The 18,044-nt window shown below is 39.5% G+C and overlaps 3 protein-coding genes across 4 annotated transcripts; 2 read left to right on the top strand and 1 right to left on the bottom strand.

Annotated features, from left to right (window-relative positions):
- The first annotated feature begins 544 nt into the window (after positions 1–544).
- chrng (cholinergic receptor, nicotinic, gamma) lies at positions 545–8,879 on the top strand. Of its 2 annotated transcripts, XM_014021737.1 has the most exons (12): positions 545–744; positions 2,290–2,426; positions 2,526–2,570; positions 2,655–2,779; positions 3,048–3,203; positions 4,661–4,758; positions 4,851–5,051; positions 5,159–5,273; positions 5,370–5,484; positions 6,229–6,478; positions 6,566–6,699; positions 7,973–8,879. In XM_014021737.1, exons 1-12 carry the CDS (start codon positions 681–683, stop codon positions 8,192–8,194), a joined length of 1,662 nt encoding a protein of 553 aa, XP_013877191.1. In that variant the 5' UTR covers positions 545–680; the 3' UTR covers positions 8,195–8,879. The 2 variants fall into 2 exon arrangements, with proteins under 2 accessions (XP_013877191.1, XP_013877200.1); XM_014021746.1 differs by lacking the exon at positions 4,851–5,051.
- Positions 8,880–10,421: 1,542 nt separating this feature from the next.
- Positions 10,422–14,861, top strand: LOC106526979 (phospholipid scramblase family member 5; the record flags this gene model as incomplete). Its single annotated transcript, XM_014021728.1, is given in 7 exon segments — positions 10,422–10,593; positions 10,827–10,929; positions 11,123–11,497; positions 11,577–11,654; positions 13,007–13,199; positions 14,579–14,690; positions 14,762–14,861. Coding segments are annotated over 5 exon segments (832 nt in total), but the record flags the coding sequence as incomplete, so codon positions are not given.
- Positions 14,862–16,514: 1,653 nt separating this feature from the next.
- LOC106522573 (C-X-C chemokine receptor type 4-like) lies at positions 16,515–18,041 on the bottom strand (the record flags this gene model as incomplete). Its single annotated transcript, XM_014015633.1, is given in 2 exon segments — positions 16,515–17,516; positions 17,518–18,041. Coding segments are annotated over 2 exon segments (1,128 nt in total), but the record flags the coding sequence as incomplete, so codon positions are not given.
- Positions 18,042–18,044: the final 3 nt, after the last annotated feature.

Raw genomic sequence — 18,044 nt, 5'->3', positions numbered from 1 at the left:
CACACACACACACACACACACACACACACACACACACACACACGCTGAGGCACTCACACACAAAATAACTTTAGCAGACCCCCAGTCAGTCATCACAGGAGGGTGTGTTGCGAGTAGATAGGACTGCACCTGTTCTCCTGAACAATATGTGCCCCTCACACACTCTCACACAAACGCACAATGTTAGTCTCTTTATCTACTTTCTAATTCTGATGCTTTATACTACAATCTATAAAATACAATCTATAAACTATAATTTCACAAAAAACATTCATTAATAAGTATTTTATATGTCTCATGTGCTAAATCTCTACTAAAATGGTCTATACTACATTGTTCTTGTTAACCACTAAATGGCAACAGCCAGAAGCACTGAACAGAGTTACAACAGTTGTGTTTAACATTGGAAAGCAGCCATTTCGAGTGCACCCACCAGTGTATGTGATGTGTCAGCTGGCTATGACTGGAAATACACTTTAGGATTTAACCCTAACAATCATCGACCCCACCCCCACTATTATCCCTTTTAATTCAAACCCTCCTCTGCACCTCAACAGACCAAGCACTGCCTTCTGGGAAGCACAGGAAAATATTCACACACACACAGCAACTCAAACTGGTTTTGTACATGGGTGTGGGCACACTGCTTTTTTTCCAGATTGTGCTGTACAAACACACTCATGGATTTCGGACCTCGACGCTCTCTGCTGCTGTTTGTCAGAGCCCTCCTGATTTCTACAGCTGGTAGGGACGTGCGGCTACAAACAGGGTTTGCATGGCATGATTCAAATAAGAAAGTTGACTTGTACTAACAAATGAATGTGCTTAATATGCACAGATCCCTTCCTCTTTTTCCTGTCTTGCTCACATCATGAATGAGCAAGATACAGTACAAAGAAAAAGAAAAAAATCGTACTCTCTTAAAGCTTACTTTGAGATTACTTAGTGCATCTTTTTGTGAGAATAATCTAACGATGAAAGTGACCAATTCTCAACATGTTGCTAAGTCTTCCTGTCTGTTACGCAGCAGTTTGCAGACCACAATATGATGCAACTCATCAAGTTGCAATCAAAAGCACCTTGGTAAAAAATGGTGAGGACTGAGGGGATGTCTCATGCATTTCAGTCTCCACAGGAACACAGGAGGCACACTTTCTGCTGAGTCTCAACTGGCCAGTTGTGTGGTTTTATACCTCCTCTGAGTGTACGCAGCTAAAACTTCAGCACTGCTGACCTTCTCCAAAGGGAAGTTGCTGATGTGCAGTACATACTTTTTCCCTAAAATCTACTATGCGCTCTTTTAATTTTGTCACTGTGCAAGCAGGGTTCTTCACACCAGTTCATTGTCCCAACTCAACTTTGTTAGCCTGGTAAAAACCAGCCCCTTGTTCTACACTTTCCTTTGTACAGAGAATCTGGACTCTCGGCTGTTGAGAAACTATTGATTGCTGGAGGCATGGACTCTGTTGAAGCTTAAAACGATTGGATCTGAGTGATTTTACCCATTACTAACATTTGGCCGTCATGTATGTAGTGCGCCAGCTCAACCGTGAAAGAAGATATGCTAAGAAGCTAACTGGAAATTGCRTACACTGTAAACAACCATCTACTGGAAAGAGAGAAATACTGAGCCAAACGAGACAGTGCTGCAGGCTTTGTGAGACAAATTTAATTTAATTTGGAAGCCTTGTCAACACGGACTGATGGCTTCATTCACTTCCTACAGGCAGACTAAAACAGCTAAGAAAATCGATATCATCGTTCAAAACTCCTCCTGTTTGCTGACTGGCCCAGTTGAAATTCTACCAGAGAAATCTATGTCAATGGGAGAAAGCTCAGACGGAGCAGAGAAAAGAAATTAAAATCGAGTGGAACTGTGTAGGAAGACAATTGCCATGCTACAACTTTGTCAGATGTGTCATTATCATTGCTGTTGAGTTCCACCACTGTATCAACAACAACCCCCTCAAGCTGGTTTGGGCTGAATTCAGCAGTGCTGTCACGTGGCAGCAAAGTAAAGTGCACAGGACCGAGTACACATCCTGTAACTCCTGTATTGAGTTTGATGAAGCACGATGTCTTATTGCCTTTCTGTTGTGGCCTTCTGAGAATATTTTTGTCTGCAAAAGGGTCCAAAAAATGCATGAAGATGTGATCAAGTTGCTCAAATTATACTCAAGAACTGCAGACAACAGGATAAGACTCTGCATAATCATAAAAAAAACATTGAGTTTGTTCTTTTGGAAAGCTCCTGTGATGTCATGTACTTTTTGTTGTTCTTTCCTAAAGTAGATGCAGTCAACCTTGAAGGAGAGCTTTTCAAAGATTTGATGAATGGCTACAACAAAGATGTGCGGCCGATGAAGAAGAGTGGAAACATCACTCAGGTCTTCGTCAAGATGACACTCACCAACCTCATCTCTCTGGTGATCAATGCTCAGTCTGATGAATTTGTATTTTTTTCCCATTAATATCAGTTATTGCATAGGTTTTTAAGCTAATATGGTTTCCTGCCTTTATTATAGAATGAAAAAGAGGAGGCCCTGATGACCAGTGTTTGGATAGAAATGGTAAACTATACACACACATGTTCATCTGTGGGGTATTTTCATGAAAACAGTCAAAGGTGAAACCAACAGATTTCTTGTTTTCAGGAATGGTGTGACTACAGACTCAGGTGGGACCAACCGCCTCGATCAGCTTTATATGGGAACATAACATCTAAGCTACGGGTTCCCTCCAAAAAAATCTGGCTGCCTGATATTATATTAGAGAACAAGTGAGTATAATCAGCCTAGCGTCAATCATGCTATAAACAAATTGTGCTTCTTTTACAGGAGGATGTTTTATTTAAGCCACACAAAATGAGTTTAAATTAAATCGTGTATTTTTACACCAGGTTTTCTTACTGAAAATTCAATGGAAAATCAATCAATCTACAGCAGATATGAACAAACAGATTGGGACTATCTTAAATCTGCACATGAAATGTTAAACTTTATTTATACTGGAGTATCAATCTTCCATCTTTTGTTGTTGTTTTTCAGTGTGGATGGACAGTTTGAAATAGCATACTACTGTAATGCACTGGTGTCTCCTAACGGCTGTGTGTACTGGCTGCCTCCAGCCATCTACCGCAGTGCATGTCCCATCACGGTATACTACTTTCCCTTTGACTGGCAAAATTGCTCCATGGTTTTCCGGTAAGCAACTTTTTAATTATTATGGTTTCTTGTTTAGTAAAGGAAACATATCATTATTTTAAAATTTAAATGTTTTTAAATTCAGTTGGGGTCTATATATAGTGGAACTGAAACAAAATGTATTTAATGTCTAAATAAGTGCATTTTGCATGACATGTCCCTTTTAAAATATTTTTTCACACGTTTTTCTGAGGAAAATTGTCTACAGTCGGTGGTATGAACATCCACTAAGAAATATACATTCTGTTGTGAAATATGAGGTGTGCCAGGGTTTTGTTGAACTGAGGAATAATACCTTTGTTTTTTTACTTGCAAGCTGAAGGTGTAGGGCTGTAGCAATACATTGACGGGTGTGTAAATGACTCGATTTGTAAGGAGCTGGCAGATCTACAGTAGGCACCACGAGTGGAGCAGTCGAGTTAACAGGCAGTTGCTGGAGTGTACAATCAGAATAGTGAGAGAAGGTGTGAAACAAAAGCCAGGAAGCAAACTAAACAGAAAACACAAATGAAAAGGTGTCACTAATAAGCAGGAAATTACGCTGAGGAACTGATAAAGCTACTAAAATACAAAACATACAAACACATCATTAAGGATGTTCGTTTGCCTGGAAAGTCCAGTTCGTTTTGGGAGGTGCGAACACGTAATCGAACTCTGATTCGGACCAAAAAAGTGAACTCCGGTCTGCCTAAAAACCTAGGTCTCGGTCCGATTGAAATGAACTCTGGTGTGGTTCGATTGCATGTGTGAATGCCAAGAGGACCAGAGACTGCTCCAAAAGCAGGAAGCGGACTATACCGCATGACATTCTGAGTAATAACAGTAATAAATTTACTCATATGGTGTAAATACTTTGCTGGACAACTGTATAAGGTGGACTTCATGACTGTGGAGCTGGACGTGCTTCTACTCGGTTAACACGGAGCCGCCTCAGCCGCCTTGTGTGCAAAACAATAATCTCCGTGGTTCCGCCTCATCTTCTTCTCATGCTGAGCTCACCGTTGAAGACTATATTTTAGCACATTTGCCAAAAACAAAAAATAAACCCTACAACCACTAAAATGTAATGTTACTATTGTTTGTTAACATTTTGGGAAGAAGGAAGGTGCGCTCCATGTCTTCTGAGGTTTTCATGTTGATTCCTTTAGTGGTTCTTGGTGCAGCGCCCCCACAGGTGAAGGTGGGAACAGGTTGTTAACAGGATTTAGTTCGGTTGAGAAAGTGCAGTGTGAATTCAAACCGCACCAACAGAAAATGTAAACAAAGCTTGCAGTTTTGGTCCCCAATCGATCAAGTCTACCAGATTATCAGTGTGAATACGACCTATAAGAAAATTTGGAAGAGAACTAACAGTCCAGTTTCATATTTTTTTAGCTTAAAATGATTTTTCTTTGTCTAGATCAAAGTTCTTTTCATCATTCTGCCAAGTACAGACCACATGTCTGCTGTCTGTTTAGTTCCCAGACTTACAGTGCCAATGAGATCGAGCTGGTGCTCCAGAAAAATGACAATCACACACTGGAGTGGGTGGAGATCGATCCAGAGGCTTTTACAGGTACAGAAATATTTGAATAACAACCATAAGGTACAATAACAAATTCTTCTAAAGCAGTAGCATTCACAAGTCCTTGACTCTGGTGGTTTTAGAGAATGGAGAATGGGCCATCCGACACAGGCCAGCCAAGAAGGTGATCAACTCTCAGTACACTAAAGATGAACTGGAGTACCAGCAGATAGTTTTCTTCCTCATCATCCAACGGAAGCCTATTTTCTACATCATCAACATAATCGCTCCCTGTGTGCTTTTCTCTTCTCTCGGCCTGTTGGTTTACTTCTTACCTGCCAAAGGTTCAGATGTTTTCAATATAGTCAAGCCTCTGTTCCATCTATCATGTTGTCTCAGTTTGTATCCTCCCATTGGTGAATTTGACTGATTATTGGTTTGCATTTTACAGCCGGTGGTCAAAAATGCACCATGTCTATTGTCAACCTTCTGGGTCAGACTGTGTTTCTCTGCCTCATTGCTAAGAAAGTTCCAGAGACATCCAAAGCTGTGCCTCTCATAGAAAAGTATGTTTCTTTGGTTTAAATAGTTGTTTAAATTTGAGAGTTTCACTTGTACTGGTCTAAAACAGTCCTGTGTCTTTTATGAATTTCCGACTGAAGGTATCTGATGTTTGTGATGTCAGTGACCACCACGGTAGTGATGAACTGTGTGGTGGTCCTCAACGTATCTCTGAGAACCCCCAGCACACATGTAATGTCAGACAACGTCCGAAAGGTGAGAGAGTCTGGATCGTTTGTTTGGGAATATTTTGAAAGCTGTTGTCCGTGAGTGTATTTGTGTGAACAGTGATCCTGTTTCTCTCTACTCTTTTCTGTTCTTCCATTCATTTATTTAAACAAATAACTATTTAGACATACTTTGTGCTATTTTATTCATTCAAATGTAAATGTATTCATTTAATTCAGGGTATTCTGACTATGATTGTGGGGTTTTGTAACTTAAATACCTTTAGAATATTAAACTTTATTCTTAAAAAAATCATTGAAAAACATTGAGATTTGCAACTATTTGAAAAAGATTTTTCTGTTTGAAATTACTTTAGCCTACTGGCTCTATTTTTGTCAACTTATTTTTGGCTTTTAGATAGCTTTTAGCTACTTATTTTAGCATTTTGTTACAATTAGCTTTCATGTAACCTTTTGCTATTTTTTATTTTTTTTAGTTTCGAGCAAATGCTTTGCTACATTTTGTCAGCAGTTTGTTACTTTTAGCTTTTAGGTAGCATTTTGCTATTTCTAATAAGCAGCTTATTACTTTTAGTTTTAGTTGTAAGCTAACCTTTAGCAAGCAATTTTCTCCATTTAGCTTGTAGCTAGTGTTCTTCTTCCTTTAACAACTGAATTTTTTTTACTGATTTTCTTCAGATATTCAACACTCAGCATTACTGCTGCATTTTCACATGAAATGCAGTTTGTCTAGTTGCTTTCAGGTTTCTCTCTAATCCCATCTCACCCTCAGATCTTCCTCAACGTTTTGCCCCAGCTGCTGAGGATGGGGATGAAACGCTGGACACCGTACAGTGACAAAAGGTCTTTCATTGGGAATGATGAACTCGTGTCTCCAGACGGAGTGCCCTGCAGGCGCCGCAGCTCAGTGGCTCTTATCACCAAAGCAGAAGAATATTCAGTGAAAGTGGCTCGATCCGAGCTCTTGTTTGACAGGCTCAAAGAGAGAAACGGGTTGATGAAATCCGTGTTGGAAAAGCTGCGTAAGTATTTCAAAGCACTTGCACGTCATTGAAAGGGAGTTTCTCATGACAAACATATTGTGAATACCTGATTTGTTTCGCACTCAGATGATGGACTGAGGGAGGGTACAACTGAGCGGCTTAGTTTCAGTCTGGCTCAGGCCTCTGCAGGTCTGAAACAATGTGTGGCCTCCTGCAAACACATTGCTGAGACTAGAAGACAACAGAGCAACTTCCAAAGTGTAAGCTGTTATAAAAAATGTTCAACTTCATTGCTTAATAATTCAATGTGGATATTTTATTTAACAAAACCATCCTTAGATATGATGTCTGCACAATGGATTAGTGCAGAAAATCCCTGGTTTGGATCTAGGGGGTCTTTCTGTGAGGAGTTGTATTGGTTTTCTTTGGTTTTCTCTCACAGGCCAAAAACATGCACGAATGCCTTGAAGCCCAGACCTCTCTTCAAAAAGAGATCTGTGAGCCTCAATTGGGTTTGCCTGATCGAATATATTTTCTGTTCTGAAAGATTTTTTTCAATAGGCTTGCAACAGTTCAGTGTTTTGGGTCATAGTAGTGTGGTGACTGCCAAAAGTTAAAAATTATTAATTTTATAGTGAAAAATGATAAAAGCAGAAGTTTTGGTCAAATTTGTTAGTTTTGTAAATGTTTGAGCTTGTTTTATCTGTTAAATGTTTAGTTCTCCTACTCAAACGTTGGATTTACAGCCATTTTTGAGTTGGTTATGGTCTGTTAGATGTGGTGGCCATTTTTATTTGAAATTTCTCTACAAGTTAATCCGTGGTAGATGTCTCTTCAAAGATGGTTTTTGCTTTATTAAAAATTTCCCTTTGGTTCATAAGGTATTTTGCTTACAACCAGCATGGGCTCCAGCAGTTAATACTAAAGTTTTAGCAAGGAGCTATCTGCCAGCTTGTCTGTTGTTCTCAAGAAATTTATCCGTTTATCACTGATTTTTAACGCATCACACATACTGTTTTATTTTGAGGTTAACTATGATGTATGATAGATTATTTATTATGTGTAATTATTTACTTTTATGATTAAACTGTGATTTAGTGATGTGCAATTAGCTTTGAGTGGCTTGTGTCAGGGTCAGTTCAAACAGAATGTACTCTCCTTGATACATTAGTTACATGCCTTAATCACTCACAACACAACTTTTGTTCCCACTAGCGATCAGAACCGTTGTTGTCCAGTTCTTCTGTAAGGAGTTCTGCCCTGGATCTGATGTATTGCTGAAAAAGGGGCTGGGCTCAAGAAGAAAGTGTTACAATGTGCTTACTTCCTGAATTCGGGGCCAAATGCTGAGACAATAAACGTCTCCGGTCATTGGTTTGGCTTCAGTTCTTACAATTAACATTTAATGCTGGATTCTGTATTTGTTTCCTTGTTCTCAACACGCATCAGTGTGACTGAACATAATTTAATTTTCAGTTTCATCTCACCATTTACTTTAGTGAAGTGTCATAATCTATCATTTGACAATCCTAGGAAAATGAAGAATGGTTCCTGGTTGCCCGAGTGATCGACAGGGTCTGCTTCATTGTTATGGCATTAGTGTTCTTCATTGGCACCATTGGTATCTTTCTGATGGGACATTTCAACCAGCCGCCTTCCTTGCCTTTCCCTGGGGATCCGTATCAATATCTCCCGCCGTCAGAGAACAACACCGTTGTAGATGAGAGAAGAGGAGGAGCGGACTTTCTGGGGTGAGCCAGGAGGAAACTGTTCTGATTTTTGAAACTAAACGGAGAATCTGACAGGACGTGTCAGAGGTCTGTCTGCGATGTCCRAGGAGGCTTATGGAGACAGTTTCCTGTGGCTGGAAGTTGTGGATCTTTAAAGTATCACATTATCCACAGTACATGTTTATGGTGATAAAGGATCAACTGTATAACTGTGGTTGCAAATTGATAGCAGCTTGTAATGACTGTCACATACCCAAGTGCTGTATAATAAGAATAATAGGTCTTATTGTCTCAGTGTTTATTTATTGACAAAATGTAAAAAAAAAGATCATCTTAAGACAGCATGTTCCTTTACAGCTAATTAAAATTATTCATTTATCATGAAAAGTGATTTAGTTAAACTGTATATCTGTGTGCCTTTAGTTTGTAATATATTAAATAAAAATGTGTTTGTTGTTTCTTTTACAATGTAGTGGTTACCTCGAGTGAAATAAACAAGAAAACTGGCTTTGACCCCAGGCCTCAGATGGGCCCTTTAAAGATACAGGACTCTGTTCTGGTTKAACCTGAATTTGGGTCACAACAGGTCATCTTAAACCGTCAAAGAGACATTCTCTTTTCTTAATCAGATAATAAACAGAATAATCTTCTTTTTATGTGATTTATTTTTCTCTTAACTAAGAGTTATTACGCATTTTGATAATCAGAGACTGTTCATCAAGTTACAGGAGAAAAGAGAACAGATCTTTTTCTTCCTCAATGTAATTCAATTGTACTATGGATTTTTCTGTGGAAATGTCTTGTTTAACTAAACTAATCATTATGGTTTAAGTTTTGATATAACACCCGTGTTTTATTTGTCTGAATCGTCATGCAAATGTTTTTGAGTTTGTAAAAATTCATTAATTTTAAAGAGTTTCTCATCAGAGAATATCTGAATAGGTCATCATGATATGTTTTGTTTATGCAGACTGTGCAGAATCAATAATCTTTGTTAGCTCCAGATAGCGACCGGCCGTCTGAACTAACATTTTCCCTATCTTCCTGTTTTACTAACTTATCGACTGAGGGTGGAACAAAAAACCTCTTTTTAGAGACTAACACGTTTCCACCTGGGAGTCAGAAGGAGACGGACACACTTGATCAGCTGTTTCTCTCCGTAGAATCTGGATTGTTGTTGTTTCTTAACTTCTTATAGGAAAGTAATTGTCACCAATAAGTATACTGTAGTGATTTTGTTTGATTGTGTAAATAAATGATCRCATTTATTGATGGATCAACCCAAGATTCACTCAGCTGCGTCACTTACTGTGTTTTGTCCATTCACTTTTGCACGGAAGAGATATTTACTGAAAATAAGAGATCCTTGCTAAATAATTTCCTTATAACTTTTCTTATAAGGGGGTTTAAGTTCATTACAACAAAGATGTGTTAAAATAGGGGGACAGATTGTTGGTACCCTAAAAGTGACTATTAAGCCTTACATTAAAGCCATGTTTTAGTGGGGGTTTTTTTTTGGTATCACAGATGACTTACAGCCTTTCATCAACCATTCATCTTGTTTAAGAGGAATAGCCACTGGGTAGTTTGGTATCATTGTGTGCACTACACTGATAGATCACAGGAAGCAAAGACAAGAGCTGTCTGAAGATATCAGAMATAGGATAAAATATATTTGTGTTAAAGATAAAGGCTATAAGACTTTCTCCTAAGACCACTGCTGCCATTTTTAATAACAAAGTATAAAGTTCATGGAACTGGAGCCAACCTCCTAAGGCAATGGTTCCCAAAGTTGGAGTCAGGACACACATTGGGATCCGGAAACATCGAGGTGAGTCTTTAAAAGATTTTCTAATTTATTTACCTTTAAAAATGTCTACGAACAATAATTTTTGTCATAGTTGTTACAAAAGGTTGGTGTATTTAAATTTATTAAAAATAACGTAATGAACATTGTTACTGCACTCTTGTTTATGTGACCTGATACAATGTTTATCACCCAACAAGTTGGGGGCACAGGTCTCTGCTACTCGTATTATGTGGGTGAAAAGTTTGGGAACCACAGGGTAAAGCTATGGTAACGTTTTCTTTTAACCATCTGATGTTTGGTGTCTACTGAAGCTGGGATACCTCTTCCAGCCTCCAACTGAAACACAATCGCACCGCTCTGTGCTGCCCCCCCATCCACCCCCCCCCACCTCTGGAAGCAGGATTTCGATTACATGGCTGAGTGGCGCCTTTCTAACACAACAAAAGCCAGATCCAGCTGGTTGAGATGGAAACAGAGTCGGGGTTGAAGCAGAGAAAGGTGATGTGAGACATGCACACGCACAAAGCAAATGTGAGTAATCGCAAACAAGTGGTAAGGAGGCTGGTGTTTAAACCCCTCAGGATCTCCAGATCTTCAGAGGCCGAACGCTTTTGGTAAGAACCAAGAAAAGTACTTTTTTAAATTGTGTTTCTACTTTTTATGTTCAAATTTATGACAGTCAGAATGTTTAGTTTCTGTTGGGAATCCTTTGGGTGCAATTTTGGCATTTTAAGCAGCAGTTTAATATGAAGTTTTCAGCCAAGTTGTTCCAAATGTCTGCTGTGTGACATGAATGACAAAGAGGCGCAGGCTGGCTGTGAAGAGGTGATGTTTATATTGCTCCCAGGGAACTGAATCAAGTGTCCTCTAAGAGCTGCAGAAGAGGGACTCCCGTCTTCTAACGCACCGCAGTTTACAGTCACAACTTCAACAATTTACTTGTGTTTAAGGTAAGGCCTTTTTCTGCTAAAGATTAGTCATAGTGTGTTCTTTAAACTCTTACAGTACAGGTTTCTACTTTGGAAATGTAAACAATCGGCAATATTTAGTAGTTCAACCATTAAAATCTTAAAATTTCTCTTCAAAAATGTATTCTCATCTATTTTAAAAAAATTATATTTCTTGCATCTTGTGTACAAACAGAACTGAGCAACCGTCTGTGCAGCACCATGTCAGCGGTGACCAATCAGCCAGTTCCTGTTGGTCAACTTGAGCGAGAGAAGCACATCCAGATGATCTTCAGAGCCTTCAAGAACAGATGTGAGCCTTCCTGCGAGTGCCAGACTCAGGCACCTGGAGCCAAACCCCACAGAGAGCTTCCTGACTGGGAGTCTGAAGACCAGCTGTCAGACCCGACGCCGCAGAGAGGGCYGGAGGATTTGCGTGTTCAGACGTCGGGAGCACTGAGAAGGCTGGAGGTGGAGGAGCAGAAACCTGAAGGCGCAGGAGGCTTGGACTTTATGTCTGTGCTGGAAAGACTCAGTCAGATTCATATCACTGCCAGACCAGAGCTGCAAGGTCAGCATGAGCATAGCAGCGCAAGATGTGTGGACTTGTAWTGTGTGTATTTGTCTGGTTAAAGAGAATGTCATTGCAGGTCCACAGTGTGTGTCCAGGAGGATCTACAGCATCACAACAGGAGGCAGAAAATCACAGCTGTTTGTGGCTGTGGAAGGTACTTGTGAGCATGTAGAGCAGGGGTGTCAAACTCATTTTCACTAAGTTTGAGGGCCACACGAGCATTATGCTTGTCCTCAAATGGCCAGTTGTAATTAACTTTGACTAAACACGTTCATCGTCTCATTGCTAAAGCTGAGCACCGCGAACAATAACTGAGCTCTAAGTGGTATTTCCTGTGTAGAAACAGCACCTTAACTTGTCCTCTTATAGACCCTGAGATGTATTACATGTACGACTGACTAAATGTGAGCCATCACATCAAAACCAGGATAAGTCCAAAAGTGGAATGTGGAGAAATAGGCAGATATRGRGTTTTGATTTAAAGGTGTGTAAAAAATGCATTTTGTCAAAACATAATGAATAAATGCCTTATCAATGTATCATTTGAATGAACTGTCTGTAATCTTAAAATAAGAAATTTAATTTTTTTGACCAGTAGCAAAAAAAACAACAACTTGATTTTGAGGAAAAACACCTTAAAATTTTGAATTTTTCCCTGTCAGCTTGCAATGTTTTTGTCTCTTTCCAAATGGGAAATATTATTATACAAATACTATTGGAGGTTTCCTCTTTATAGTGACATAAAAATTACTCAATAAATGTACATAATATTAGGATTCAGACCCAATATTCATGTATTAACATAACCAACAACACACATTAAATCATATCTCTGGATAAGCTAATGATATTGCAATGATCCAGGTATCAAAATGAAGTTTTTAAAGCCAGGAATCTGAAAATGTAGTTAGATCATTTAGACCAAATTTGACTTAATTGTAATTTTGATATGATGGGTCACAAATGTGAAATAAATGACACAGAAATACTATTAAAAGTAAAAGTAAGGGAGTTTTACTCACTGATGTTGAGTTGTGGTGAGTAGCAGCCATCTTGACTTTTGAACTCTCCAACTTTCTGRCAGGGAATTCCCACTGAACGGGCATTACAGTTTAAATTTATGAGCAGTACAACTGGGCTGCAACTAAAAATAAATAAAGGGAAAAGGAGGTTGTTTTTTTTTTTTTTTACTGTGAATTACACTGGCTAATGTGTACTGGCTAATTTTGAACTCTGTGCACCTCCACCTAGTGGTGGGATGTTGTCATTTTGCAGGTGAAATAATCAACATGCTTTTTGGGAGAAGTAGTTTATGGTCAATGCTGATTTTTAAGCTGCATGTGCTTATTTTCAGACAATAAATCTTGGAAGCTCTCGCAGGCCACATAAAATGCTATYGAGGTCCACATTTGGCCTGCGGGCCTAGAGTTTGACACGTGAAATAGAACACAACAAATACGAGAAGTTATTTTAGTGTTTGTCGGTTTTTGCTTCTCTTTCCAACAGAGAGCTCCTGCGTGTGCCTCCAGTGTTGCGGTCCAGCTCGGGCCTGTTCCCTGCAGGGCTTTGACTGTCAGGGCCGTCAGGTTTTTCACTTCCAAAAGCCCTTTAGGGTTGACACCTGCTGCCTCGGGTGCTGCCTGATGGAGATGAGAGCATATTCACCTCAAAATCATCTCATCGGCACTGTACATCAGAGGTACGACAATCTGGATTATATTGTTGTTCCAGTCTTGATACCTCAATCATCTTATTATTTCGCCTATTTATTACTGTATGTATTCATACATTTTCTGAACCCACCAAACAAGCTGAATAAGCTATTGTTTTTTAACACTGTAATTTTAGGTGTTCATTTGTGTACAGCCAAACCATTTAAATGTCTTTATTTAATTCAATGCATTTCTTTAACACAAGTATTTTCTTTCCGTTTTGTAAATTAACTTACCTATTTGTTGACATTTGCCAATTTAGAAAAACACTAAAAATGTGAGCTGCATATAAAAAAGTCTTAAGGGCTCAATGATGAAAAATAAACTGACACATAAAAAAGGAAAGAAGATTAAATTTTCAATAACTTAGTTTTTAGGAGGATTTGCTCATTTTAACTAAACTAAACTGCATAATACAAGGATTTTCATGAGAAAAGGATTTCAATATTAAAGCAGCTGTCTGCTGTCATCACCCATTGACATAAATTAAAAAAAATAGGAGGCAGTGAACTTTTACGGTTAAAACTTTTCAAAAAATTACAAATCTTCCTCTTAGTTTGTGAATAATTGCTTTAAAAATAGTTTAATGATAAATATGCTTAAACTGTTCTGCTGATGAAAAAACAAAATTAATATAAAGATAATAAATGTTAATATTCATAAGTCATTTTCAGTGTATTTCATCTGATACATAGTGTTTAAATAGTTTGGAAAAGTTGTTTTATTTCATCATCAGCACCTCTYTGAAAACTGGGGTTTGTTCTGAAAATATACAGTAAAACAATATTTAACTTTATCAGACTGAACTACGAGACTTTTTTTTCTCCATGTTACTCCCTTGCCTCTGCTCACCCTCAACTGAAATAAATTCTAAAACCTTTCTGTAAATAGCAGCGAGGGTCTTTAATGTTCCAGGCAGCCTGGGGGTGCAGTCTGAACCTGAACGAGTTCATGGATAAAACAGCTGTCTGCCTGGAAACCCACCGACAGAGATGCTTCGGTCATCTCAAGGAAGGAATGTGGAGTCCTTATTGGTAATGTTGACTCACGGGAGTGGCAACAGTTGAGCAAAGCGAAGTACTTCTTTCTTCATGTGGTCTAAAYCTGACTCCAGGGTCAAGCTTGTGGCGCTGATCAGAACTCAAACTCATTGAAGTTGTGACTGATTAGAGCTGAGGTTTCAGTGACCAGAGACTGACTTGTTATAAATATTCACTCTGTTGTGCTCGAATGAAGCACGCCCTGATTTGGATCTTCGCTCACACGGAGCAAAAGATGCTTTTTGGTGCTGCAGAGCCATGACAGCTGGGCATCAGTGTGAAAGTCCTAGACCGGGTTATCTAACTGGTTGACTTGTGTTTGTCAGGTGGAGCATGTTCACTCCTCTTCTTGAGGTTTGTGATTCAGAAGGAGCCTCCAAAGTCAGGATCCAGGGCTCCTGCTGCCCCTGTCGCTGCTCCTCCAACCAGCAGTTCCAGGTATTTTAATAAACAGGACTTGCAGCAGATAGCAGCGTTGTTTGATATCGGCTTTAAAATCGATTCAACAGGTTGTCTCCAACCTTGGTGAGCAACTTGGAACAATATGGAAAAAGTGGCCCGGCTTCAACGTTGAACAGAATATGGATCATGAATATTTTGGGATGGACGGTGAGTTCTAGTTTAAGAAACGTTAAAATAGAAAAATAATTTCTTAAAAGTGCTTCATTTGTATTTTGAATTTTAATGCTTCAGACTCATACAGTAAAACTTTTCCATTATTCTGACAGGAACTTCGATAGAAGTTTTGACATTTTGGATTCAATTTTTTAAAATTGATTTGGATTCCTTTGGATGTTACACAATATTTTTAATACATTTCTAGTTGTAACATAGAGTTAAAAGAATGACATGGTTGAGTTGTGATTTATATGATGATTGTTTAGTTTGTTTGATGTTTGACACATTCATTCATCGCTTCAGATTAAAGCATCAGACAACACTGTGTGGCGCCAATGGAAACTAGTTTGCGTTTGGGCTGCTTCATAGCTTTTAACGTGAACATAGCGCTTGCATTTTTTTAAAAATAATTCAGCGAGTAAAACTTTACAATATCTTAGTTAGCTGTCAGATGATGCAATCTGCTGCATGTTAAGGTAATAAAGTTAGCTGCTATGCTAGCAGCAGCATCGATAAAAAGTCCCGGTGCTTGAGTCGCTGCAAACAAAACCTTCGGGTCACTCTTACCCCTGAACTCCTTCCTTCGTCTTGTAAAAATCACTTGTCGTGACTTGGCCTGAACTGTTTACGACATCACAGACATGTGATCGTCCGAAATTATAACGTGTAATATTTAATAAATTATAGCAGCACAAACAGCCGTTTCAACGGCACAAATCTGCTCAAACAAAGCACTACAAAATTCGACTAGTTTGGTTCATTTTTGGTTCGTTTTGAAGTGATGTGACCCCTGAATGACCCTTACAAATAATCTTTAATATATAAAAAAAACATAGCAGCACAAACGACAATTTCAAGTGCACAAACCCACACAAACGAAGCACTAACCACTCATCCAGTTTGCATTTTATTTTTCTGTGGTTCATTTTTTGGGAGGGTCAGCTTCACTCAGCTATTGTAGTAAATAAAGGTCACTTAATGGCTTCATTCTCCTYGACATCTATTGTTGTCTGCTCCCTTTGGTCTCCAACTTGAACATTTCTCCGTCACCAGCTCAGCCCAGATTAAATCATGTAACATAAAAAGGTACACAGAAAGATTGATGTGGGTATGTGTTCAAAACGTGTTATTTTTAGGTCTTTTCGTGTCATTATCTTGTTCCAACAGATTATTTACAAGTGATTTATTGCATGAATCCTCAAGAAAGACAACGCTGCCTATACTGCATAATTTAGGTTTTGTGATTTAGTTAACGCCTAAATTGACCTTTTTTATGGGGGTGAATGAGGGTTTTACTTGTTTAGAAGAAAATGGATTAGAGGGGAACTTATCATGTTAAAGTCTTTGTTAAGTGGCCATATGGGCGCTAACTCAATGCAAAATTTTCAGCTTTTGTGTTACGGCAGCTTACGATGTAGAGTGCACAGATGTTACTGCAATTACAGGGTCTGTCTGTGTCAGTCCTCTTGCCTTTTTAGTCCAGTTCAGGTGGTGACATTTKTTAGGCGACTCTCAACCCCACACTACTCAACACTTGCTCCCCGGAGAGGATGAGATTAAAAGAAAAAAGGTCAAAACACAGTATTTATGGAAAAAAAACAATACTTTTATTTTTCATAACAAAATGAATTTAAAAGTGTAAAAAAAGAGCTCACACTTTTTTATTACAGTTTGAATGGCATCAATAAATAACAGTTTGAACACAATCACACAACTTTAGAGCAAACACATGCTAAGCACAGGGTTTCCAAACAGCACCCATGAAAACAGCAAAGAACAAGTAACTGAGCTCCTCTGGTGTGACGTAACAAAGTGTAAAAACTGAAAATGAGGCACAGCCTGAGGACACAATTATTTTTGAGCAAAACAGAAAATTGTGGAAAACCAATTATAAATAAAAAACTGTTTTCAAGCATACAAATGCAAATAAGTATTAAACAAACTCTTTGTTTTTACATATGTACAAAATGTAGTAAGATGCTTAAAAGTTAGCTTTTTTTCCCTCTCCTGAGAAGACAAAGTCTCTGAAATAAAAAAAGGAGTTAACTTGACAGAACGCTTGAAGACTCTGTCTCTGTGGACACGGATGAAATTTGACCCCGCTTTTTGGTCATGAGAGTCACTTTCTGGCTCGATTTGCTGCTGTTGAGGGTCAGTGTACTCCTGGCCGTTTTCTTAAACTTCACCCCCAGGAACGCATACAGGATGGGGTTCAAGCAGCAGTGAAAGTAAGCCAGCGCCTCCGTGACAGAAAGYCACTTGGCCACGGCCTGTTGCAGCCCACATGTGATGGGGACCGCGTTCAGCATCATGAGGGTGTCCAAGAAGATGCCGGCGCAGTAGGGCAACCAGCAGCTGAAGAAACAGACGATAAGGATGACCGTGGTCTTCAGCGCTCTCCTCTTCAGCGCCTGGCCCTTGGCGCCTCGGGACAGCTTGGAGATGATGATGCAGTAGCAGATGAGGATGACCAGGCTGGGCAGGATGAAGCCCACCAGGATGTGCTGGAAACGGAAAACAACTGTCCACACAAGTCTTTTTTCCTCTGGGTAGATGCGCGTGCAGATGGGTCTGAAGTCAGCTGTCCCCGTGATGGGGGATTTTGAGCTCTCGTTCTGCACCTGAACGAACAAAAAGTCAGGTAATTAGGATGGCAGCAGGCAGCCACACGCTCACATACACCACTCTGTTCGCCAGCAGCTTCCTCGTGGCTTGGCTGTCGGTGGCGTGAACCATCGCCAAGTATCTGTCCAAGCTGATGAAGACCAGGATCAAGACGGTGCTGTACTGGTTGATCGTGTAGATCATGTGCACGGACACACAGAGGAAGTGTCCAAAGTACCGGGATTTAGCCGCATCCACAGCCCAGAAGGGCAGCATGAGGACAAACAGGAGGTCAGCAACCGAGAGATGGAGCCTGTATTTGTCTGTCATCGTTTTGACCTTTTGGTAGCCCATGACCAGAACAACCAATCCATTGCCAACTATTCCCAGAATGAAGATTAATCCATAAACTGTGGGGTGGGAGATTTTGTTGAAGTCGCTGTTGGTCATTCCACCATATCCCCTCTGAAAATCATTCAGGTCGGAGTCTCCGGACTCCTCTGAGATGTTGTCGGTGCTGTTTTCAAGGAATAAGAGTGTGTCGTATGGAAAGTCGCACTGGAAGCAAAA

Source organism: Austrofundulus limnaeus, unplaced genomic scaffold, assembly GCF_001266775.1.
Source record: "Austrofundulus limnaeus strain Quisiro unplaced genomic scaffold, Austrofundulus_limnaeus-1.0 Scaffold3, whole genome shotgun sequence".
NCBI classification, from domain to species: Eukaryota; Metazoa; Chordata; class Actinopteri; order Cyprinodontiformes; family Rivulidae; genus Austrofundulus; species Austrofundulus limnaeus.
This window is presented reverse-complemented; position numbering and strand designations above follow the sequence as displayed.